This window comes from Mucor mucedo (genome assembly GCF_025094135.1).
Source record: "Mucor mucedo strain NRRL 3635 chromosome Unknown EV154scaffold_20, whole genome shotgun sequence".
Taxonomy (NCBI): Eukaryota; Fungi; Mucoromycota; class Mucoromycetes; order Mucorales; family Mucoraceae; genus Mucor; species Mucor mucedo.
In genome coordinates this window covers 346,975-372,009 of record NW_026252304.1, presented here as the reverse complement: position 1 = coordinate 372,009, position 25,035 = coordinate 346,975, and the positions used below count along the sequence as shown (strand labels likewise).

The following is a 25,035-nucleotide window of genomic DNA, read 5'->3' as shown; positions in this document are numbered from 1 at the left end:
ACTCATGATTTTCTTGCTAACCACCCCACTACTTACATGAACAGGCCGACTGTAAATCATCAGCGGATACCTAAAGACGGCTAACTACTCAAAATTCTGACCCGCCTTAGTTGGTATTGTATGATAAAGGATTACAATGCCTACGACGGGTAATGGGAAGGTCTTCATCATATCCAGAAGTCTAGCTTTAGCCGTTATAACAAAAAATGGGAGTCTATCCTTTTTTTTTTTTTTTTATAAAAAAAAAGGTAATATTTTTGTGTTTTTATAGAGAACAAAATTTGTTATTAACTAACCTTTTCCCACTATTTATACTTCTCTATAAAAAGATGGTGTTATACAGCATAAGAATAAAAAAGAATAAAATGAAGAGAAGAGGGGAAGAAGGGAAGGAAAAAAAAAAACGCTTTTCTTAGGGACAGCAAAATTTTCCTTTGGGACAGCCAAAGTGCACGTAGTCGCAACGTAAAATCTGTGATTTGGATGTTCTGTAGACCTGGGAACAAGGATATATAATCAAAAACAATGTAAAAATTACAAATAAATGTATATTAAACGATTTATACTTATTTTGACAATTCTATCATCACTCTTTCGCCTTTAAGCTCGTTTAATCTTAATCTTACGCAGAAATATTAAGGTAAAGTCCAAACGAGAAGCTGAAAGTAAGCCTTAAAACACATATACTGGCTTAAACTATGTTGGTTGTAATAAATGTGTATATATTTCAAGTTGTTGAGTTATATTGACCTCTTGATGTCTATAAAAGTATCAAAATCCCAACATTACGACTACGCGCACCCTGGCTGTCCCTAAGAAAAATGGCTGTCCCTAAGAGACCCGGAAAAAAAATGTTTGAATGGTTTTTATTTGTAGACTGATAAAAAAGCCTTCGTATACATCAGGATAATTTAGTTGTATATTTAATCACCCATATATCTGAATGTCTTTTTTTAGGGCCGTATTATAAAAAAAGTACGTAGGTTGTTTTTTTTTAAAAAAAAACACGTGATTGTAAAAACGCCGTACGTAGAAAAAAAAAAAGACATTTTCCCCAGTCGCCACTCATCAAATTTAAACTTTTGAACCCTATTTAAATATCCGGTTCTTTTGTTTGTTTCTCAACACTTTACAATGGCTCAGCCCAAATTTTATGATTATATCATAAGTATCGGTAATTAGCTTTATCAAAAAAGATAATCAACCATGATGAAATTAACTTGACTGTTTGTATTAGATATTGGTACAACATTTTCTGGAAGTTGCTTTACTTCTATTAATGACGATAAAAGCATCATACACGTTGTAAAATGGTAAATCTTTTTTTTTCATCATTCTACTGGTGATATGCCATTAATCCCCTTAATTTTTTTTTCTTCTTTTTGACTAAATTGTGCAGGCCTGAACAACGAGCAGACGATACCTTTGAAAAAACACCTACTGCGTGTCTTTATAGTAAACAATCTCGAAAACTACTCAAGTGGGGAAAGGCCGCTTTAGATCACATGATAGTCCACCCAGACGATGATACAGTTGTCTTGGTAAAGCAATTCAAATTAAAACTACAAAATCAATTTCAAAAAAATAAAGCCAACTTACAAGAGGAAGAACACGTATATCGAACTGCTGCTATTGATTACCTGAGAGAGGTAGATAAATACACATGTGCCCAGATTAAGAGCACTGTGGGGCCCTCTTTTTCTAAAGATAGTACCCGATACGTACTGACTGTACCCGCTACGTGGATCAATCAAGACAATTTGGCTATGCAAGAGATGGCAATAGAGGCTGGTTTGATTCGAGAGTATGATTCAAAGGAGAAATTGCTGATTATCAACGAGGCCTATGCTGCGGCACTTTTCTGTGAGCGAGAATATTGTGTCACAGACAATTGTACAAGCAAACTATTTAAAGGGCAGCGTTATTTACTTTGTGACGCCGGTGGTGGCACTATTGATCTGGCCACGTATGAATGTACTGGCCTAGACTATAAGACAAGTAATGACTTATTGCAAAACGAACACTGTCAATTAGCGCTTGAAAGCGGTGGAAATTGTGGTTCCACTATCTTGGATCAAAACATGGAAAGGTATTTGAGAGAGCAAGTGTTTATTGGATGTATTGAGGAAAAGATATTGAAATCCTTGGTTGATCAATTTGTCAAAGATATAAAGGTACGAAAAAATAAAAAAGCAAAAAAAATAAAAAATAAAATAAAAATAGATCATGTAGTAATAATTTTCATTCCTTTTTTTGTACCACTGTAGCATTACTTTGGTGGCGATGAAAACCGAAACAACTACATTAGACCTAGCACAAGAAATACACAAAGTACAGAAACAGTTGCCACAACACTGACTACGACCGAAGTCACTAAAATGCTCGAAGTCCGTGAGAATGATTACAACTATGAGGAAGACTACCAAGATCAACATTCAGACATATCCATGGATGATGATGAATTTATGGACGATGATGACTGCATGTTTGATGATGAAGAGAGCTATGAAGATATGACCATAAACGATTCGGCCCAAGAAAACATATTGCTACCCAGTGATTACATCTATTTGACATTACCAAGTTCCGGTGAAGGTATTGACCCATCGATTCTTGAAAATCTTTCGCTTAAAGGAGACATCATCCATCACCAAAACTGTCAGCAATTACGTATCAGTCATGTAGATATTTCGAAACATGTATTTGATCCGGTGGTCGAAACTGTAACATTATTAATTGGAAAACAAATCAAGAAATCGCATACCCAGATTGACACCTTATTCCTACTGGGAGGGTTTGGGCAATCTCCATACCTATACAAAAAATTACATCACGAATTCATAACAAGTACAAATATGGTGTCGCATCTGATAGTACCTGAAGACGGTTACAGGGCATCGATGAGAGGCGGTATTTATTTTGGAATAGATAATAGTGAGTTTTTGTCACGCTATATAAATTCTGCCCGTCCCTTGGATGACCGATTAAACGAATACAAGCATCTAGTAGGCATAGGTAAGAAAAAAAAAAAAAAAAACAGAAAATGCGTCTCTAAATCAAACCAACCGAAACAGATTTCAACTTTTTCGATTTGTCTGCAACTTTTACCTTGGTGAGAAATATCAATGAGGGAGTTGACCTGATATTAAGAAAAACTATAGCTGAAAAAGAGTACGTGTCGTAAATAATTCGATCTTTTCATTTTTAATTTATTTGATATCTGTGTAGTTTGGAATTAGAAATTCTCTCCTGTCAAGTTTTTGATTTTGACAGTAAAAGGTATATATACATATCATTGATCCCAACCAGACGTTAGTCATTAATAAGCGCTTTATTAGGTTTATCACAGAGAAATATGCCTATTTGGTTGATATATTTCATGACTATTTGGAGGACACACACGATACCACATCACTCCCAAATGTATTACCAGGTGGAAGAACATGTGAGAATAGGCTTTATTACGATTGCCTCATCAAGGGATTTATTCAACAACTTTATGAATCGATGGAACAGGCATGCAGGTCTGTATTTGGATATAATTCCAGAGCTCTAGCAGACGCTCAATTTCGATATACTTTTGCACCTGCCTCAAAGCGTCAGATCATGCGTAATGTACAAGAAACCAGTATGGAACAATTAAATAGCAGTCTTCTATCTAAACTTTTGGGTAAAGATTCCGTCTTCACACCAAAGGATGTAATCGAAGTACACGAATATTTTAAAAAAGTGACCTTTGAAAAAGCTTTACCTGTTAAAGTCGATGACTTATCAGACATGTCGGAAACTATATTCCAAGCGGCATCAGAAATAGGCATGGTACAAGCATGGAATAGCACAGAACGTCTCTTATGGGATGGTAGTTATATCACGAAATCCTTTTTGGCCTACCGTTATTTTTTCTCTCCTATCAATATCGCTCATCTCGACAACGACATCAATTTTCAAGTGTTTGCCTTCTCTTTGCGCGACAATATTGGAAAATGCAGAGTCATTACATGTATTGACAAGGAAACTAACCAGTATAAATACGAAAATAGAATTCTTCCTCTTTTTGACATGGAAAGCGATAGCATTGTAACTATGTTTGATTTTGATTACCCTGATCCTCACATGGTAAAGACGTTCATCAGATCGAATACATATACTTTGGCAAACTTGTTGCCATTTTTAGCGACAAAAACCGATTGTATGTCTGCTTTTATTAATACTTATATCAAGAACCATGTCGATCTGTCGATAGCTGGCCAGACGCATTCAATCAAAGATATGTTTTTCGATGCTGAGACTCATAAAAAAATTAAAATGACGTTTATGGGCAGCATGAAGGGTTTCGAATATGCAATCAATCATTTCAAAGACGCAGTGGTCACATCTAGATTAATTCTCTCCTTATTGATCGAACCTTATATAAAGCTTGTGTTGGCGCCGTCTATCGTATCTACATGTCGTCGCTATAAATCTTTTGAATGGGGACGTCACGAATTATGCTTGATATTTACAGGTGAAATTGTCGAGACAAAAGGTCATGGACTTCATGAATGCGAATTAACCCCACCAACTTTTCAAAGTGGAACGTGGCAAGATTTCTACACGGGAGGAGAGACATATACTTGGGCAGATTATCTCTTTCATTTCTTACAGAGCAGTTTAGAAAAGTGTTTCGTGTCTGGTGTCAATACAAACGTACACTTCCGTATATTGTATGATAATCGTCCTGATTATAGTCGCCATGTTGATTGCTTAATGAACGGTACGATCCGCTATAGTCGACATAAACCGGAATATACATCGGGTGAGCAATATGCTTTACATTTGCTTGCATTTGATGTGAAACCAGGTCAACCCAATTTTTCCTATAAAGTAGGTGAAATGAATCACGATTTTAGCGATGACATTACAGAGAAGAATTCTGTCAGGATCAAAGCTAAAACTGTGGATGGAGTTAGTGAAAAAGGTCTTACCTGTCTTCATCCGCTTATCGAGCACGGAAAACCACTAGTTCGCTATGAAGAAGGTGTAAAAAATATTTTAAAGTTTGTCATACCTTATGAATGCTCAATCGCAGCCGGTAATTATGCCTCTCTCTTTTTATTTAATTAGCTCAACTGTACTCATTTTTTTTTTGTTGATAGTCTTGTATTCTACGAAGGAAACTGGCTCTCCAGATTACAATATTTCAAACAATTCGTTCAAGAAATTACACAGGTTTATATTTCCGGTCAAGGATGCTACATGGCCCATTGTGCTGAGCTATTCAATTGAAGGGTTATCGTTGATTTTTAATATAAGGCAAGCTGATTATCAAGCTGATTTCAAGTGTCCGGTGCCTTTACATTTAAGTTGATACACTTTTTTTTTTCTGATACATGTATTGACTTGAATAAAATTCAGGCTATGACGGGCATTATCCCCTTTATTTCTGTGTATGTGTGTGACCTAGTCAAACTTTAGCTGAGCCCTTGTAAGCTAAGCAGGCTAATGTGTCACGGAGGTATTTATTTGGGGGTCTCTCCTTTTTTGATGGGAAAAAAAAAAGAAGAGCGTGTATGTACATGGATTAATATATATGTTTTATTGATTCGATGATGGCAATGATGAAGATTCTATATTATTTGGTTTCGGTTTAAATAATTGCTCGACAAGATCTGTGGGGGACGGATCATCACTTTCGTTGAAAGGAGTGACTTGTCGACAATAATGAGGCTATGTATTTACTGTATGTTAGTTTTTGTTTACGATAGTTTAGAACAATGACTTACAAGCGAAATGGCGGATTGTGATTTTTTGAGTATAGGAGTTTGAGGTCGAAATCCTGTCTCATTGTTGTGTATATTATTATTTGAATTATGGTTAAAATTTGCAGAATCTAAAATGCAAATTTTGTTTAATAAGGGGAGCTTTTTCTATTATCTAGCAAGAAACATACGCAGAGAACGCTCGTCAAATAATTGCGATCTTTCTTGTCTTTCTGTAATCATGGAAGGTATATCTGTGAATATCTGCTGTTTCTTTAACGGAGGACTAATTCAAAAAAAAAGTAATTAATTTTACAAGTTTTTGGGTAAAGCAGGCTTCTTATATACATTTCAAACTGGGTCAAAGCATCTGATTTCTGGTCTACTCGGATTGATAACTATAGATTATTTAGTCAAGTAAAGATAAAGAGGTGAGGAGACAAAGGGCGTACCTTGATGGTAGAATTGAATTTACATTCGTCCAATAAGTATCGTCTTGTTGTCAGGCCCGAACTAGCATACTCGGATAAATTAATGGTTAGACTGCCTATTGGAATTGAGTCTTTACTGCCGCCCAACTCTTGATAGACCTCTAACCTAAATTCACAAGGACCCAATACATGTTGTTTTGAGACAACTAATTGAGCCATTGTACTGATGGGATGACCCCAGAATATGCAATGATCTCTGATGGGTGCACTGTAAAAAGAGATGAGAAGGGTTAATTGAGAAAACACAATGCAGAAAATGAGTTGAACGAACCGAACAGTGGAACCTGTCGTATGAGTAGCATTTTTTAATTTCCATTTGACGTAATATAAACCACTGACAAGAGGAACATTGGTAAGGTCTTGAATGAGTATCGTTAACTCAAAGTCAATTTTACGACTTTTGGATATAAATAGACGAGAAAAAGGCATAAATAAAGCGCGGGTTGATCGTACTTTCTTTTTTTTTTATAGGTTGGAATCAACTGACTGTGTATTATTTTGTCACACTTTTTTTATTATTATTGGGCTTTGTTTTCTTTTTCTTTTTTGTTGTTGCTTTTTCTTTTTTATTTTGTTATTTAACCAAATGTCAGCTACTTTTACAACAGCTCTATCTACACCGGGGTTGACAACAAATAATAGTTTACGCAAGAAGAGGACAAGGTTGTTCTTTAGTCAAATGTACCATTACCTTAGCCTGACATACAACTTTCTATGTGCGTTGGTGATACTTCCAAGAAAAAAGCTGGTTACTGCAACCAAAAATATACCCAAGAATAACGACATGCAATATTACAAGGGAAAGACACTCATCTTGGACCTTGATGAAACGCTTGTTCATTCAGTTCGACTCGGTTCAGAAAACTCCATGAAAGAAGTAAGCCCCTCCATTATAAAGAAGAATATCGAGGTTCAATGTGATAAGCAAAATTTGCTGTACGAGGTTTATAAAAGGCCTCATGTCGATTTCTTTTTAAAGACAGTAAGATATGATATTCTAATACGAGCTATCTTTTCCCCATACTCAATCACTCTTTTTAGATCAGTCAGTGGTATAAAGTGGTAATCTATACTGCCTCTATGGCAGAATATGCTGACCCCGTGATTGATTGGATTGATCAAGACAATGTGATTTCACGGAGATTCTTTAGACAGGTATTACACATATCTTTTTTAATTTAAAAATGTCCTCATGTTTATTTTGTTTCATCATAGTCATGTGTGTTAAAAAATGGTAATTTCTTAAAGGATCTTACTCTGGCTGAAGAGGATCTCTGTAAAGTGTGTCTTGTTGATAATAGTCCTATTGCATTTGATTTGTACAAAGGTATGATAAAAACTCATTTTTTGGGATTTCCCAAAAATTGAGAGTCCCTTTTTTTTTGTGTGGGGTTACTAATTTTTTTTTTTCTCAGAGAATGGAATTGCATTGCCAACCTGGATATCAAACCCCAATGATGAATCTCTATTGGATCTCCTACCCTTTTTAGATGCTTTAAGATTCGCGGCGGATGTAAGAAGTATATTAAGGTTACAACACAAATTAAAGTAACTAGTCGCCTCTTTATTCTTTCTTCCTCCCCAACTACCTTCTGTTCATTTTAGAATAAACATCTTACCCTTATTCCCTTCTTCTCCAGCAATCAATGAGTGTCAAACAAATACCCCTCTACCCTCATGACGTGATCTTTTTTTTTTCTAAACCATCAGCCCCCTCTTTTTTTTTGCATGAACAAGGATTCAATCGGTTTGTGTAACACATTGATATCCGGAATCAACAATAAGAGCCAGATGGTTGACACCTCTCATCTTTTACTGGTAATTAAACATACTGGGAGTGATCCAATAGAACTTTTATCGCCTCGTGTTATACTATTATCCACACACTCTTATCTAGGCAAAGAGCTGATATCGCAGCTAGATTTAACTATACCACCGACCGTTTCATAGCAACAGATTAATATTTCCATGGAAAAGCCACAGAAATGCATTGATTGTTTGAGAAAAAAAAAACAAACATGTCAATTTATGCTTCAGCAGTTGCACTCTGGATAAATTAAACGCCGCCTTAAAAAATAACACAAGAAAGGATGTGAGGCGTTGGACAAAGCTATAAGGGGAAGTAGTCTTGTTGCAAATTTGATTGGCCAACATCGTATTTTTTTAAACTGAGTTCACTCGCGACTAGCAAAAGCAGTGAGCACCATGTAACCATAGGTTATAAGTAGATTTTAGCGAAAGAACAGACTGTGGTTTATTAGATGAAAGAAATATAGGCATTTATAGTAAAATATATAAGATGTACGTTGGAATAAGTTTAATTTTGTATCACTCCAAAATCAAAAAAAAAGAAAAAGAAAAAAAAAAATTCGTATTTCTTTCGAATATGTTATTTAGTTATTTCGAAGGACAAAGAGTTCGTACAAAATTACATCAACTTGCGTTTGAACAAATTTTTAACAGTTTGTAAAAAAGAACCTTCTTGTTTCAGTATAGCATGAAGTGCCATTGACTCAAGGGGTTTAGCCGACTTCTGGTGGTCACTCAATCGAGCTTTTAATAATGTAAAGGATTTTTTTATATATATTAATTTGATACAGTCCTTTAATGATGTTATACATTTTTTCAATAGAAAAAGCGTATCCAATTTTCCCTTTACCCTTGTGTTAGTGCTGGCGACGTTAAAGACCAGGGAAATTGTCAAGGTTCCACTTATCCTCAACTCTGGTCTCTTTTTGGTGATTCTCTCTCGCTGGTTGGGGTTCTCTTGCAGGGTTCTTCGGGCGTCCTCATCTGTGGTTATTATCGCACTTTCCCTTGTTGTCGTGCGTTAATGAGTTGTATGACTTGGCTTACTGGCATAAGACAACGAGTTGTATCCAGACTCAAAATTGTCTCCTTACTACTTTTAAACTATGCCCGAATATCAAATTTTTTCCGCTGTCGAAATAGGTAAGAAGTCGCTTAAAAACAAGACATAAAAACTACATATTAATAATTCATTAGCAGGAATCTTTTTCAAAAACAAAAGCACCAATCCTGAGTTATTGTCGTTTTACACTCTCAATGCACCACTTTTGGGTGGTGCGTTTTTAAAGGTACAACTTGAAAATGACTTTGTTTGCAGTAACAAAGCAACGTTACTGTCCAAAATCATTCAAATTTTGTGCATCGAGATGTACATATAATTTCTGTTGGATATAGCCTAAATACTAATTATAAAATCATCTAGTCCCGAGGTAACCGTGCTTGACAAATGTAATGAATTACTTGAAGAAGTAGCTCAAAAAAAAAGTTAGTGTTGAAGTTCGAATACTACAATAATTGTCTCCAACAATCATATTTTCCTTTGTCTCTATCTCGAATTGTGAATTTGCTAAATAGAGACTACACCACTATCTTCAACGGTATTTAAGGTGAATCTACCATAAATCAAATCACCACCATCTTAAAAGGATACACGCCTCCTCCGAAATAGTTTTGAATGCCCTGGCTGATATAGATATAATCGTGACAGTACGTATATATTATTGAACGTAGAAATTTTGTATATCTAATTTACATGTTGCTACGTGTAGTGGCGAAAGCAAGTCGTCAAGTTCTGCAAAGCATATGCGATGGAATCATGATCTCTTCCGACGATAAAGACACTGACTGCAGCAGCTAAACGTTCGGTAAAAAGATTGATTTTATCCTTACAAAGACAGCGACGGTAATGAACTGAACACCAGGGAATATAAAAAAACGTCTCAAAATCAGTCATAATGAAACAACAAGTGAAGAATCTTCGTGATAATGCCACTATTATGATGGAGTCTGGTTTTATAGCTTTTTTTTCTCCTTTTTTTTTTCGCAGCCTCTTAAATTTTTAAATATAACAATAGTAGGTTTTAGGTAAAATTTTAAAGCCTTTTCAGTATAAATTACTTAATTGAAGTCAGATGTAGTGGCATTGTTTGGTTGGAGGAAGATAATGAGAGGTAGAACTCTTAGAAATATGATCATCATCTTGTAGCATCTAATTTAATTAATATATCATAAAATCATACCACCCTTTCAGAGTATTAACCCAAGTTCAGCCAGAGTTATCAATAAGCGTACTACTTTAAGTGACAATGGTAAAAAATTATGTGAGTTAAGAATTATTCATGTACTGCTATAGTATAGCTGCAAATTGAGATTTAAAAACCCGCACTCTGGTGTTCTCCGCCCCCATCAAATAGCAAAAAGTTTTCAGTTTGGACAACCCTTTATTGCTCGTCTAATTAAACCAAAAATGTCAATGATTGCTAAAAGAGCTCTTCATGCTACTGTCAAGAAGGTACAACTTATACATACATTAGCCGACAGTCTATAAAAAGAATACTGAACGCCTCTTCTTTATGTAAACTTATAGAACTTGTCAGCTCCAGCCTTGTTATCATGTAAGACCCCCGCCCATGTCATTGTAAGTTGGTCTATTATGAATTTTTATTTATTTCGTGGTAAGAGAATACTTAACTAGAGTATTAGAGAGCAACTGGATTTATGACTACACGTTGGAACAGCACTACACAACCTTCATCAACACAGGCCGAAGAGAAATACTCTACCGTTACCAAAAAGGTCGTGTATGGGTTAGCCAGAATGATGGGTTATTACTCTACCGGATCCACTGCCATTAAAGCAAGTCATAGTCTTTACAACGTGTGTGCAGAACAAATGGAATTAAACAAGGAATTCTATGTTAAAGGTAAACGAATGAGGAGAAAAGTGTCATTTGACAGGGGCTAACTGTTTTCTTTTTGTCAGAGTGTAACCTTCCTGATAACTTTCAATCGTGGTTCTCAGTGACGCAATTACATGTTTGGATGTTGATGGTTCACCTTCGTGCTGAAGGTCACGGAAAGCTTTACATTCAAGAAGTAGTCAATCGTTTCTTTGAGGATGCTGAAGCTAGAATTAGAGATCATGGCGTAAGTGAAAATATAGAACTGTATTTGGAGGGAGGAGACATTGGAGCTTACAAAGCGAACCTTACATAGATTACACAACAAAGAGTTATCAACAGTTATGTTAAGGATTTATTGGCACAATTTCACGGTGGTGTGGTAGCATATGATGAAGGCATGTGTAAAGACGATCCTGTCTTGGCGGCCGCTTTATGGAGGTAAAACATGGTAGATAGAAAGAGAGAGAGAGAAAGGGATTACTTACATGTGTCCGATAGAAACCTGTTCGCTATTTCTTCCAACAATGCCACGGATTTAGCACTTGTAGTGCAATATATTAGACGCGAATTACAAGCATTGGAACAATACGGCGGTGATAATCTCAATGCAGGCATTGTGAAGTTTAGCAAGCCTGATGCCACATTTGTATAATAAATAAATAAAAATAAATAGTTTTGATATATAAAACAAACAAAAAATATAGGTTATTTTTTTATTTATAAAAGACGAGTAATTTAAAGATCCTTCTTGAGAGTACCCATGAATTGATGCTTCTCGGCAGGAGTTTGGAAACGACCATGACCGAACTTGGAAGAAGTATCGATGAACTTGACTTGGACCTTCTCAAGAGCAGAACGCTTGGTGTGGACAGTCAAAGACTTACGAAGAGTGATAACTCTCTTCTTGGAACCAGCACAACAACCCTTGATCATAACGAAATCATCGTTGACAACACCGTAGTGAGGGAAACCACCCATGGGGGTAATAGGCTTCTCGGTAAGATCGTATTCAGTGGTACCAGACTTGGCATCAGCACCGGAGGCAATACGGTAGACCTTCTTGTTGATTTCGGTACGACGATGGTAACCACGTTGACCAGCACGAGCGACAGAGTACATGACTCTGGAAGGATGCCAGGCACCAATACAGGCGACCTTACGGAGACCACGATGGGTCTTACGGGGAAGCTTCTTGGTACCCCAACGAGCGGTGACACCTTCGAAACCATGACCCTTGGTAGTGGCAATGATATCGATCATCTCATCTTGCTCGAAGATAGAACCGACAGTGACTTCCTTTTCGAAATGTTCACGAGCCCATTCAACCTTGGCTTCAATGGAACCACCGTTCAATTGAACTTCCATAAGGTGAGCCTTACGTTGGTGAAGCTTGGCCTTGGCAATTTGAGTGTGAGCAATGACACGGACAACGGAACAGTACTTCTTGATACGTTCGAGTTCACGAGTGACATCCTTGGCACCTTGAGCATACTTGGCGGCATACTTGGTGAAGGCCTTCTTCTTGGAACGGTACCAGTTCTTGTAGAATCTACGCTTGGCTTCTTCGGAAAGATGCTCGGCCCAGACAGTGGTCAAAGAACGGAGACCACGGGGAGTCTCGACGTAACCGACAACACCGATAACAACCATAGCGGGAGCTTCGATAACAGTGACGGCTTCGACAATTTCCTTCTTGTGCATCTCTGTTTAAACATAACAGTTAATATACGTCAAAAAATAAATGACATTAACGCCAACTTACTGGATCCAGGACGCTCGAGGTCACGGACGATATGGGTCATACCGGCCTTGTAACCCATGAAGGCAGTCATGTGGACAGGCTTCTTGGCATCATCCTTAGGATAAGCCTTAACGCGACCGCGGTGAGATCTAGTTCTCTTACGGGGGCCGAAACCCAAATGACCATGACGGGGAGCCTCGAATTTTCTATAATGTTACAAAATGTAAAATGTTAAATGGGGCTGCTCATAGAAAAAAAATATTCGATCCAGATCGTTTTTGTGTGTATGCTGGTGTGTTGGATCGAAAATGTTGGATTATTTTTGAATAGAAAAAAAAAACTAACCTGTGAGACTAGATAAGGATGGATTAGTATAACTTTTCGATGGATGTATGCATACTGGTACCTACCATGTTTATTACACCAAGTACAAAAAGACGATGAGAAAGGAGGAACTAGCTTTGTCACTGAATAATTATCATCATTATGCTCGCCTGAAAAAAAAAAGTCCGGGCCAAAAAAAAAATTATGTGTAATTGAAACTCACTTGCCAGTCAAGTAAATTTTTAATTTTCTCCCTCCGGCAAAGTGTATAAAAAGATGGTGGCAGGGAGGGGCCCTTTCAATGTTTTATTATCATCTTTTCTGTTTGTTATTATTTCGTTTTATACATGGGCAATCGTGTTGGCAACTCTTAGGTTGTGGACCGACTATGTTTAACTAAGGTAATAAGGATGGATGGATGACAAATCGTTAAGAATGGTAAGTTTTTTTTTTTTAAAAAATATGTTATAGAATTTTGTGTATTTTTTTTTTCATAAGGTTTGAAAATGTCAAAATGATGATTTTACAAAATCTTATCTACATTGCCTGAAAGCTTGATGTGAACAATTGTTACTGATATCATTTTCATCCTTATAAAAAAAAAGAAGCATTCTTTTATTAATCTTGTCAGTTTAATAAGTTTACTAATTATTCTTTTGCTTATAGTTTTCTTTGTCTTTTATCTGTATATTCTTGTAATCTTGTATTAAAAAAATAATAATAAATTACTACTTTCAAAAAAAAAAAAAAAAAAAAAAATGCCTTTTCAAAATGTTTGTTTGCCTTCCAAAGAGCCACAGAGCTTCCATGGTGGAAGTAACGTGTTTTTTGTTGACATTGGTGGCCCCTAAGTTCTATACCCTAAAAGTATTGATCCATTACTGTTAGAGTGGGGCCACGGCAACCACACGTGAACGGTATTTTAAAAAGTGTGTTACACACACCAAGAAAAATGAGCAAATTTATCTGATGCCGACAATCACCACGTTTTTTTTCTGGTATTTCCCTTCTTTCTGTGTAATTTTAGAACAAGTGTGGTAATTCCATATTGTAAGTTATGATGAACAAATTTTGGCTGCTACAGTTACTTGGACAACGTTTTATTTACAGTATAAACAGGACACACGCTGCTAAGAGATGGTATTCATGTAATAGCTGAAAGAGCATATACTTTTACTTAGCCCGTTCCTCTCTCAAAAAGGGAAAATGGGTTTTTTAGAATTCCGTTATTAGTGAGAAAGAGAAGTTTGAATCCCCACTGTCTCCCCCTTTTTGCTTTTCATTTTTTTTTCTTTCCCAATGTCACATTTACCGAAATTAGTAACAAAGAATCTCGGCGACTCGACCTCTTCGTCGCAGCAAGAACTAAATTCTCCATTGACACCATCTCAGGGCGAACCGATGAATAATAAATCTCGAGAAAAGACAAAGTTGAAAGGAGTTATTACCAAATTTATGGGCAACTTTAACGGTAACTAATAAAAAAATTAGTCTGTGCGTGCAGAATAGGTGCTAAAACTTTTCTTGAAGAATTTCTATCATCGAATGGAAACAATAAGCAAGTAGCTGGAAGGGCTATGGATATATCTACACCGTATAATACAGTGCATGTGACGCATGTGGGGTTCGATCCAAATACAGGTGAATTCACTGGTTTACCCAAACAATGGTTAACGTTACTCACACAAAGTGGCATTACAAAACAGGAACAAGAGAATAACCCACAGGTACACCTATTTGGTTTCACTTGTTAAAATAAATATACTTACTAAAGTTCATTAGGCGGTAATTCATGCTATCGAATTCTTTCAAGGCTCAACACGAGAGGAAGAAGTCGTTTGGAACAAGATACCTCAAGTTACTTTGGATAAATCAGATACCAGTAAGTCTCTGGAACGTTTTCCCACACTTCGCATCACCAAAAGTACAAGAGGGGAATCTGAATCGGTAACTTTTAGTTCACAAGCCCATATACTTTTTGGTTAAACACAATTTTTTTTTTTTAGGTATCTGAAAAAAGTAACACGACCCAAATAGTTGTTGAACATAAAAAACAATTAGAAGATGGTAACTACACCAAATTATATACATTACAAAAAAATATGACGCATCCCTTTAATACTCACAAAAAAAAAAAAAAAAAAAAAAAGAATTCATGGATGATGTACGTTCTATTAATACCGAATCCACCGCCTCTCTCGGTCAAGAATTGGAGCAAAAACAAGACATACCTGAAAATTCCGCCACTAGTTCATTATCCTCCGCTCCTCCAGGCACCGTCAAACAAAGACCCCCCAAAGAAAAATCTATGAACGATCAAGATGTCATCCTTAAATTACAAGAATTATGTGCCAATGCGGATCCTCTCTTGATCTATTCAAATATGGAAAAAATCGGTCAAGGGTAAGTGTCTTTAAAAGTAATACGCAAAATACACAATTAACAAAAAAAAAAAAGTGCTTCGGGCGGTGTTTATATCGCTTATCGCCAAGGTTTTACTACACCCGTCGCAATTAAACAAATGAATTTGGAAAAACAACCCAAAAAAGAACTGATCATTAACGAAATCATGGTAATGCAACGCTCTCAACATCCCAATATTGTCAACTTTATCGAATCCTATCTCTGGAAAGGTGATCTCTGGGTTGTGATGGAATATATGGAAGGGGGGAGTTTAACAGACGTTGTAACCTGTAACATGATGATGGAAGGACAAATTGCTGCTATCTGTAAACAAGTTTTGGAGGGTTTGAAACATCTCCATGCCAACGGAGTGATCCACCGAGATATTAAGAGTGACAATGTGCTATTAAGTATGCAAGGCGAAATCAAATTAAGTAAGTATTTCATATACACAGGAAAAACCCCTTTTCTAACGTGCGTCTTGTTTTTTGATAGCTGACTTTGGATTTTGTGCTCAACTTCATGAACCTCTATCCAAGCGTACGACTCTAGTTGGTACACCTTATTGGGTAAGCAAAGTATATAAAAATAATGCATAGATTTGTTTACTAATAGGAGATGGTTAGATGGCACCTGAGGTTGTGACAAGAAAGGCCTATGATCATAAAGTAGATATTTGGTCCTTGGGTATTTTGGCGATAGAGATGATTGAAGGCGAACCACCATATTTAAACGAAAACCCATTAAGAGCACTGTATCTGATTGCCAACAATGGTACACCCGATTTACAAAACCCAGAGACACTTAGTGATATTTTCAAGGATTTCTTAATGTTATGTCTTGAAGTCGATCCTGCATATCGACCTTCAGCTGCTGAGCTTCTAAGACATCCATTTTTGCGCAAATCCGACCCTTTTTATACCTTAACGCCCTTGATTAAAGCAGCGAAAGAGACGATTCAACAACAAGAAGACTAAAATAATCCCCCTTGTGTACTATAAAATTCATTCCCACAATCCCCCATTTACCTTTTTTTTTGTATTTTTACATAAATTATTCGCACACCTTTTGAAAAGTATATCGGACACATGATCCATTAGTGAATCCATTAAATATTGGCGAATCAATATCACTTGACATTGGCTGGTTTCATCAATGATTCATACACATGAGTTGCTTGGAATGCAAATAGCTGCGATGGCTTCTGTGTAAAGACAACGGTAGTCGTATACAGGTACCGTGGCCACTTTCAGCTATATCATGTCCATAAAAGTCTTCTTGGTTTAATTTAAAGTTGTGCAAAATTTTCTAGGCAGCAAGAGGTTTTACGCAATGACAGATTCCCAACCAAGGATTACATATATCTATATAGTATATTTATAATATTATGTTAATATGCTACACTATATATGGTTACCTTAATATGAATAATACGAATTAAATTTGTCAAATGTTTTTTCTCTTACTGAAGAACTGTTTGATATATCTTCAATTTACTAATTTATTTAACGAAGGTAGTGTTTTCAGGTACGTATTTCTTGTTTTCTCCGAATTCATACAAAATGCTGAGGAGTTAGAGGTTTTAAGGTAAGTTACATGGCATCTCATCTATTTTATTGTGCGGAAGGGCTAGTTCTTCGCATAGTTTTAAGAGACACGGCATATAAATCATCTAACAAGAGAAAGAACAAGGGTAGAGGTATCAAACATTTACTGATGATGATTTAAAAATGGTGTTTAAATGTATTACAGTATTGAAGCAATAAGTGTAATTAAGAGGATTTGTCAAGCTCCTTAAATGTTTCTAATATATGCTATGATCGGTCGCGTTGGAACTATCGGGTTATACTTTCGGGTTCTCAACGTTTATTTTAATTAATTAGAGCTGACGGGTTAGCTACCAATTTAACGAGGGTGGAAAGGGTGGATAGGATGCATATAAGCAGTGATGTATTCAGCTTTAGTGCCCAGGTGTTGTCCTCCTCTCTATTTACATATAATGAATACTTTTTTTTGGATTCGGTTACCCTGCGTAGGCCTTTTTTTGAATAATGCTTCTCTTCTATAATTTTGAACTATTGCCCCCAGTAGGATGAAGAAGAGAGTTACAAATGTGCTTCTTTTTAGTAAATATTGGATAGTACAAACTACAATCTGATCTACATACATGTCCTTCTAGATGACCAGTTACCTTATCTTGAAATATTCTTAAGGATAATATGACAGTCCCCTGAGGATCCTGTTTATGAAGTATTGTAAGGAGAAAATCGCACTCTATTATTTTTAATGTTCTACATGGCTTTTCTCCTCAATGTTTGCCGATCGATTTAATTGCATTTGGGAGTGTACGAAAAAGAAAAATAAATACATGTTCATGCATTTGGGAGAGGACACAAAATACATGTATGGGGTTTATATGTTATCGAACAGTCCAAAAGGGGTAATTTTTCAAATCCCTTTCTTTGTCAAACAAAGCACACAATTACAGTCACACACAAGTGATTTTAGCGAAACCTTATTTTTGGCGTTTTTTTAACGCCACCCCTTTTAATAAAATCGTTTTTTCTCTCATATATCACTATTTAACCAGGTATGCCTTTAACAGACTCGACAAATAACACTCGTGGTAGCTATAATCCACCAACAGAAGATAAACTTTGGGGTATTTTTTACCTAAATAAGCACGGCATAACACCAACTGCCATTTCAGGTACAGTCGACGTACTACCGTCCACTGTGCGAAGTGTTATTAAAAGGATAAAGGAAACAGGTAGTCCTTTGCCTAAAAAGCAACCCGGTGCACCGAAAAAGATTGACCAGAGGGCGCAAAGACATATCGAACGTGTCATTAGAGACGATCCATTTGTCACATATGATGATTTGAAATTAGAGTTACAAAGGGCTGAAATTAACGTCTGTAGAGCAACTATTATCGCATCAGTAAAGGAGCTTGGATTTGGATCTTATTATGCAGCACATAAGCCACGTTTAACAGAGAGACACAAGAAAAACAGGCTTCGATGGGCACAAGCTCATGTGAATTGGACCAAAGATCAGTGGAGCAGTGTCGTTTGGTCCGATGAATCACGTTTCTCGGTAAAAGGGGCTGATGGAGGTGCTAGAGTTTTGAGAAAAGTTGGGGAAAGGTATCAAGAGAAACATATCGTACCAACTGTGAAGTGGGGTGGCGGTGGTGTTATGATTTGGGGTTGTTTCTGGGCTAAAGGTTTTGGTCCTTTGACTATCATTGACGGTACTGTTGGCCAGGATGAATATATCAATATTTTGGCAGGTAACTTTCATCCTTGGTTCCAAGAATTGAGTAAGAATAACGACAGGAGCTTTATACTCCAAGAAGATGGGGCTACCTGTCATACTGGTGCGTATGCAAGATGGTGGAAAGAGACGCATCAAATCAGTGGCTTTGAGTACTGGCCAGCACAAAGCCTTGATTTGAATCCAATCGAGCACCTTTGGTGGGCACTTGAATGTAAACTAAAAACCCGAAGGGGTTCAATTAACAATATTAGTAGTTTGAGAGCAGCCATAGAAGAAGAATGGGAAAAAATGAGCTTCGAACTAGCAGATAGATTAGTTTCAAGTATGCCAGATCGATGCCGAGCGGTAATTGAAGCCCGTGGTGGACCCACAAAATATTGATTTTCATTTTTTTTTTTTTTTATGAAAATATATATACTAAATATCATATAAAAAAATTGGAAGTGTTTTCAAATTATTTCATTGTGCAATTAACATTTGAAGATTTGATAACAAATTCTTCTGATTTATTTATTTACTATTCCGCTAAAATCACTTGTGTGTGACTGTATAAGTTTTTATTTTTGGATCTCACACTTTATAAAGACTCGTCCATTTGTTCCGTTTTTTCTACCAGTTCCTCATCCAAACTTTTGCTGGCTTCGTAATACTGATTAGGATGCTCGATAGAATCCCGCATTGTCTTGTCCTGAGGATGTGTCACTTCAAAGTGCTTCGTACAGGCTACTTGGTAATGTCGGTCACGCGAAAGCTGTAAGATTTGGTCCACATGTGTACGACCGATATTATCCCGGAGTAATCTTGCTTCCAAGTTTGAAGGTGAGAAATGTTTAAATGGGCACCCATGATTCTCGGTGGCAGAAGGTGGGTTATCAATGATTTTGGAGCAACTAAACGGGGTGTCAGTAACATGATAGATACACACATTGACAGTTTCTTTACCTATACGGACTATAATTGGTACGCTTTCCTTCCAGACCATAATTGTATCGAATATTATATGCATAATCCTTTTGGAATTTATCAGGTGTAATATTCGAAAAGGCGTTTTTCCAATACATCAAAGCTTCATCCACAGATAAACCCATTCCCTTGATGAATAAACCATATTGCAATCTTCCTTCATGTTTTAAATGATGATCGAGTTTTAAACTATCACACAAACTACGCATACATAAGGGAGCATAACGCTGCACCAGGCTGTCGACCTGAGAAGCTGTGACGGTGCCTGCTGCTGCTGAGGGATAGTTGTAACTGAGACCAACATACTGTTTCTCAACATTTTGCAAGATGGGGCGAAGACGATCATCTTCTTCCAGGCGAGGCAATATTTTGCTGATAGATTCTAAGCCGCGTTTCAGGTACGACTTGTATTCCAGCATGACGATATTCACCTGTTCAGACATGGGCACATAGGCTTTACCTTTTTTGATGTAGACACCACGACGACCTACCATTTGTGGTACCTTATCGAAATCCACTTCAAAAAATGTCTCATTAGTGATATAATCGTGTATCCCAATCGACAAATTTTTTGGCCGCGAGCAAAGCTCTAGTTCTCGTCGCATCGATTCCTTTTCCTCGGTTGTTAACTATGATTGGATGTTTAGTTGTCATAAAGATGCAAGAAAAGCAAAAAGCTCTTTACCATTTTCCATTTCAGATTCACGTCTTCTAAAAACTTTTTCTTTTCGGAAATTGGCTCTTGGTCAAATCGATACTTGAATAATTCACATTCTTGCTTGATAAACCATTCTTGCATTTCGTCGCTACACTAAAGTATTAGAAAAGACAGGTACAAGTTTAATTTCTTTTTTCCTCTTCTATACCTTCTGCAATAGGCCATGCGCAACAGGTAATGACTAATATGATCTTTACGTCTTTCTTCGTACAATGAGTCTGATTTCGAAAGGTTGGACTTGAGGGGTAAAAAAGTATCGATCGCTTTCTGGGCTTCTTGTGCAATATCTCTGTTACGTAATGAAGCTGTATCGATGGCTCTTAAAACTTGGGTAATTTTAGCATGAATTTAAACTCTTTTGTTGTATGCTGTTCCCTTTTTTTTTTTTACCTTGGAGTCTGTCAAGGGCAAAGACTTCGAATTCTTCGAGCGTGATTTCCATGAGAGGCGGTTTCAAATAAAAGTTGAGACGAAATGGATATTCTTTTTTTAAATTGTAGTCTTTGCCAGTGTCACTGTAGACACGACCTTTACTTGCTTCTGCTGCTGCTGCAAAACGGTTGACGACTTTACTATTCTTTCTTTGCATTATGTTTTTGAATATATAAAAAAAAGGACGTTCAAAAAAAAAAAAACGCGGGTTCTTTTTTTTATTTTTTTGGAAATAAAAAATTAAGTTCTCCAATAAAATGTTACTGAAATTACTAGAGAACCTGCTGGAACTTTCCAGTATTATCAACTGGTCAGTTATAAATACTGGGCATTTAAAGTTTGATTTACAATCAAAAACTTAAATCACCTTCATTTCATTCTTCTGTTATAAAAGTATTTATTATGAATCCTTTGTATTCTAAGCCCATCTACCCTAAGCGCCGTGTTATTAGAAATCCCGAGGAAGAAGGATATGAAGTTGTATTCGAGCATGCCGAAGAAACTTTAAGTGAAGTTCAGGTACAAAAAAAAAAAATTAGAATTCATGCATAACTTAAATATTAAATATACATTTTTTAGCCTGCACCTAAAAAACCTCGTAGAGGTCGTCCACCAAAAAACACTATGTCCGTTGAATCCCCAACTGCCGAGAGTTCTGGACCAACTTACGATCCTCCTGCTCTCCCCATTTCAAGCGCTCTCGTTTTATCCCAAAGTAGACCCTTGGGATACACATGTGAGTTTGAACTTGCAATTAAGGCCTTGCCGATGAAAGTGCGTGCTAGTACTGCAGCAATTTATAGAATGCCTTTAGAAAATTGGAAGGTATGTTGTAACTGAAGGTTTTTTTATGCATCATGTAAGTTAAATTTATTGTTTTTGACCCTTTCCAAATTGAAGGACTTTTGTGAAAAGAACCGACATAGATATCCCGTTGATCCTATGTATCCATATACTGTTGGGCCTACCGAATTTGTTGTTGCTTTCTTCAAGGAGTTTGTTTTTAAGCGTACTTATAAGAAGAGTGTTTCGATTGAAAATGATGTTAGAACACAGATCGGCTTACGAACTGAAGATAATGTAGATAACCAACCATCATTGCGACAAAGTAAGCTATTAAAAAGTACTCTAGCTGTATGCAGTCATTGACCTCTCTCTTTTTTTTTAGTGGCAAATAATGCACCATCTAATAAAAATGGTAGTAAAAAAGTAATTGAAGTACCATCGGGAATTGAATCTATCAACCAGTACAAAAAGGTTTTGATGTTTTTGCATGAATTTCAGTCTAGTCGCCGAGAAGTCGAATGGCCATCTCCTAAAAAAACGAAGGAAATAATTGAATTAATCAAGAAGTACGAGCATGATCTTGTTTACGATCAAGTGCAAACAAATGTGGATAGAGCAGCACATTGTGTTATTCGTGATTCTTACAAGTCTGGCGAATTAATTAGAATTTTAAAAAGCCTTTGGAGTTCAAGTGCTGATTCTGGTTTACGTGAAATGTTTTCTATATCTTCTCGTCACCACATGTTACTTCGTGATCAAGATCTGAGAAATCTGAACTTTGCTGACTGTTTTTGTACCATCATTCCCAAAAAACAGCACAAAGGTATTCAGCAGGCTTTAGCTTTGGTTTTTAGTCTTGACAAGGGCAAGACCCTTAAAGAAGGCGAGGTTAAATTTGCTTGTGCTATGCGTCATGAAAACGTATTTAGATGCCCTTTCAGTGCGTTCGCCTTCTTCATGTTTAGTGTGCTTCAGGTATGTTTACAGAATAACATTATAATAAGATGCATATACCACATTTTAGATCCAATGCTAATTTATAAAAATGTATAAAACAATAGGTTAGTGGCGATTTCTTGAATGAAGACAGATGGCATAACTGGAAGGTATTGCGTGGGCGTAGTAGTCCCGAGAAAAGCTTGTCTGGTGGTTCTCAATGGAAAACAGCAAAGAAAGCGCTTGCAGACGAAGAAATTTTTACCACTCGAGCGAATTTCACATCTCCAACATCAACAAGACAACAGATCCGAAAAATTCGAAAATTCTTTTAATAATTACGTTAATCAAAATAATCAGCAAAACGTTCTTTTAATGAACATGACCCAACAACTGACAAAAGATTTAAGGATTCTTATGATGCAACAACAGTGCCTGAATTCACAGATGCAGCTAATGATGGCCACCAACAACGCTTTCACAAACTCAAATGCCAACACTAATTTGACACAACCACAAAATTTCCCTGCTCTTCCAATGCAATCTTTTCCCACTCTTCCAATGCAATCCCTTCCTGATCTCCCCAACTATCAACACCCTGTTACAATCCAGCCTGCCATAGCATCAACAAATGTTAACCAGAATACCGCAACCTCGTCAAAGCAAAAAGCAAGAGCGAAAAAAGCCAGATGGGTCAGCTACGAACCTACCAGTTCTGAATAACATTTGTTCCTTTTTTCCTTTTTTTTTCATATGATGTACACTGTTGCATACAAGTTCTTCAATAAATTTATTTGTTATATATATATTTGTATTCTAGTAGCCATTCTTTATTCTTTATCCACCATAAAAATCAAATAAAAAAAAATTATGCCTTTCGTAGAAAAAGCTCTATTAAAAAATGTTTAGGTGACAAAAGCACAACAACAACAAAAAATTTCAATAATAAAAGTATTACATAGTCTAAGCAGTAGTTTAAAATAGACATTTACGGCTTTCAATGTCTGACAATTTACTCATTATTCCCATTTAAATGCTCATTTTCAACAAAATTTTTCCAATTCTACACTGCTCCAGTATGGGATTCCAGTAAATGTGTCATTTTATCCAAAAAAGGAAGCATTACTATTTCGGGTAAATTTTCCACAGCCCAGGCCTATAGGCAAGAGAATTTTTTGATTGGCTCTCCTTATTTGGAACAGTTTTGTATTTATACCGTTACTGTAATATACAAAGACGGGAAAAAAATACGCTATTTTTAAGGAGCGTCCCAAATTTGGGACGCTGCATGATCGTTGACTAAACTTTTTTTTAATCACGCTGTTCGGGGATCTAAGCCCTGTCCTTCATCACCCCCGGAGATTCATTTTTTATACCCTCAAAAAAGTTTTTTTTTTCACTCAATTACGGGCCTGATTCCTGATTGTAGCGGACCAATGACATCAGGTTATGAATCAGCCTTTTGCACATTTTAGACAGCATAAGGGCTGATTGATGTTATGCTTAATGTTAATATAGATACACATAATAGCTTTACTATGTTGACATATTAAGTATTCTGCTCCCATATCGCTACCAAAGTACGCAGCCAGGCCGTCTTATTTAGAAAATATGTGCTAAGGGTTAAAAAATCCAGGTGTGACCTTTTTCTCTCTTTTTATTTTTTCCTTTTTTCTTACGAATGGACACTTCACAAATTCAGGCAACACTTGATCCAAACACGTATCAAGAACTAGAAGCTTTGCGTGGTAAATTATGGTCACTTCAAGAAACATTTTCCACACATTTAGCGTCGTTAACGGAACCTCGGTACCCTTTTAATTGGCCTGATCTGTTAAACAAGTTCAACATGTTGACAGCCAAATTCGCCTCTTTATCTGAAGATTTCTACAGCTACACCGAAACAGGAAGTAATGCAACCTTACCAAAACTCATGCTGCATCCTTATATACCCACCACCAAAGAAAGCGACACGAATATCTTGAGTGTTTTACTCCGTACTAAACTCATTCCAGACATTGAGAAATTGGAAGCCGACACACAGGCGACCATCTCGCTCGAGCTGCTGGCTGATAATCAAAACCAGCTGAATAAAAATATTGACGATGAGCAATTAATCCAATCCCAACTGAAACAATGGAATCAGTTACTTCAACGTCATGATAGATTAGCAGTGGATGCGACTCAGTTTGTCACGGAATTAGCAAGTGATCATCGACCTAATTTTATGTTGCGGTACGAACACTTAGTGGATGAGTCCGAAGAGGAATCAGATCAAGAGGAAGAAGAAAAGGAATGGGAGAAAATGGGCTTCCCTTCCGAAGATGTTTGGAAGAAGTGGAAGTTGGAATGTATCATGAATTTTTATAGCAGTGGTAAAACTGAAGTGGTTGGCAGTGATGTAAAAAAATTAGCTACGGCCGTGAAAAAATAAACCAACCAAATCATTTTATTATGCGAATTAAAAGTGGACTGATTTCTTATAATTTTAAATGATCCCACACTTTTTTTTT

The 25,035-nt window shown here is 36.6% G+C and overlaps 9 protein-coding genes across 9 annotated transcripts; 6 read left to right on the top strand and 3 right to left on the bottom strand.

Moving 5' to 3' along the window:
* Positions 1 to 1,233: 1,233 nt before the first annotated feature.
* EV154DRAFT_415799 (uncharacterized protein) lies at positions 1,234 to 3,116 on the top strand (the record flags this gene model as incomplete). The annotated part of the gene is made up of 4 exons (XM_051595698.1): positions 1,234 to 1,313; positions 1,400 to 2,174; positions 2,268 to 2,369; positions 2,664 to 3,116. Coding segments are annotated over 4 exons (1,410 nt in total), but the record flags the coding sequence as incomplete, so codon positions are not given.
* Positions 3,117 to 6,013: 2,897 nt separating this feature from the next.
* EV154DRAFT_415853 (uncharacterized protein) lies at positions 6,014 to 6,388 on the bottom strand (the record flags this gene model as incomplete). The annotated part of the gene is made up of 2 exons (XM_051595702.1): positions 6,014 to 6,136; positions 6,191 to 6,388. The coding sequence occupies 2 exons, from the start codon at positions 6,386 to 6,388 to the stop codon at positions 6,014 to 6,016; spliced, it is 321 nt and encodes a 106-aa protein (XP_051460487.1).
* A 625-nt stretch (positions 6,389 to 7,013) lies between these two features.
* EV154DRAFT_416022 (NLI interacting factor) lies at positions 7,014 to 7,781 on the top strand (the record flags this gene model as incomplete). Its single annotated transcript, XM_051595712.1, has 4 exons — positions 7,014 to 7,211; positions 7,271 to 7,384; positions 7,445 to 7,556; positions 7,645 to 7,781. 4 exons carry the CDS (start codon positions 7,014 to 7,016, stop codon positions 7,779 to 7,781), a joined length of 561 nt encoding a protein of 186 aa, XP_051460486.1.
* Positions 7,782 to 10,435: 2,654 nt separating this feature from the next.
* On the top strand, positions 10,436 to 11,639 carry EV154DRAFT_500062 (uncharacterized protein). Its single transcript, XM_051600556.1, has 5 exons — positions 10,436 to 10,550; positions 10,626 to 10,676; positions 10,742 to 10,961; positions 11,021 to 11,378; positions 11,439 to 11,639. The coding sequence occupies exons 1-4, from the start codon at positions 10,506 to 10,508 to the stop codon at positions 11,251 to 11,253; spliced, it is 549 nt and encodes a 182-aa protein (XP_051460485.1). The 5' UTR covers positions 10,436 to 10,505; the 3' UTR covers positions 11,254 to 11,378; positions 11,439 to 11,639.
* Positions 11,640 to 11,672: 33 nt separating this feature from the next.
* On the bottom strand, positions 11,673 to 12,889 carry EV154DRAFT_500058 (60S ribosomal protein L3; the record flags this gene model as incomplete). The annotated part of the gene is made up of 2 exons (XM_051600555.1): positions 11,673 to 12,643; positions 12,703 to 12,889. Coding segments are annotated over 2 exons (1,155 nt in total), but the record flags the coding sequence as incomplete, so codon positions are not given.
* A 1,125-nt stretch (positions 12,890 to 14,014) lies between these two features.
* Positions 14,015 to 16,486, top strand: EV154DRAFT_460235 (kinase-like domain-containing protein). The gene is made up of 9 exons (XM_051597511.1): positions 14,015 to 14,055; positions 14,125 to 14,476; positions 14,536 to 14,732; positions 14,788 to 14,952; positions 15,012 to 15,072; positions 15,156 to 15,408; positions 15,463 to 15,842; positions 15,904 to 15,977; positions 16,035 to 16,486. The coding sequence occupies exons 2-9, from the start codon at positions 14,305 to 14,307 to the stop codon at positions 16,383 to 16,385; spliced, it is 1,653 nt and encodes a 550-aa protein (XP_051460483.1). The 5' UTR covers positions 14,015 to 14,055; positions 14,125 to 14,304; the 3' UTR covers positions 16,386 to 16,486.
* Positions 16,487 to 19,264: 2,778 nt separating this feature from the next.
* Positions 19,265 to 20,957, bottom strand: EV154DRAFT_542618 (DNA primase large subunit Spp2; the record flags this gene model as incomplete). Its single annotated transcript, XM_051604530.1, has 6 exons — positions 19,265 to 19,577; positions 19,630 to 20,279; positions 20,336 to 20,456; positions 20,517 to 20,694; positions 20,759 to 20,851; positions 20,903 to 20,957. The coding sequence occupies 6 exons, from the start codon at positions 20,955 to 20,957 to the stop codon at positions 19,265 to 19,267; spliced, it is 1,410 nt and encodes a 469-aa protein (XP_051460482.1).
* Positions 20,958 to 22,633: 1,676 nt separating this feature from the next.
* EV154DRAFT_121144 (uncharacterized protein) lies at positions 22,634 to 23,391 on the top strand. Its single transcript, XM_051593951.1, has one exon. The coding sequence runs from the start codon at positions 22,667 to 22,669 to the stop codon at positions 23,243 to 23,245; it is 579 nt and encodes a 192-aa protein (XP_051460481.1). The 5' UTR covers positions 22,634 to 22,666; the 3' UTR covers positions 23,246 to 23,391.
* An 812-nt stretch (positions 23,392 to 24,203) lies between these two features.
* On the top strand, positions 24,204 to 24,956 carry EV154DRAFT_560831 (uncharacterized protein; the record flags this gene model as incomplete). Its single annotated transcript, XM_051605632.1, has 1 exon — positions 24,204 to 24,956. One exon carries the CDS (start codon positions 24,204 to 24,206, stop codon positions 24,954 to 24,956), a length of 753 nt encoding a protein of 250 aa, XP_051460480.1.
* Between the last annotated feature and the right edge of the window lie 79 nt (positions 24,957 to 25,035).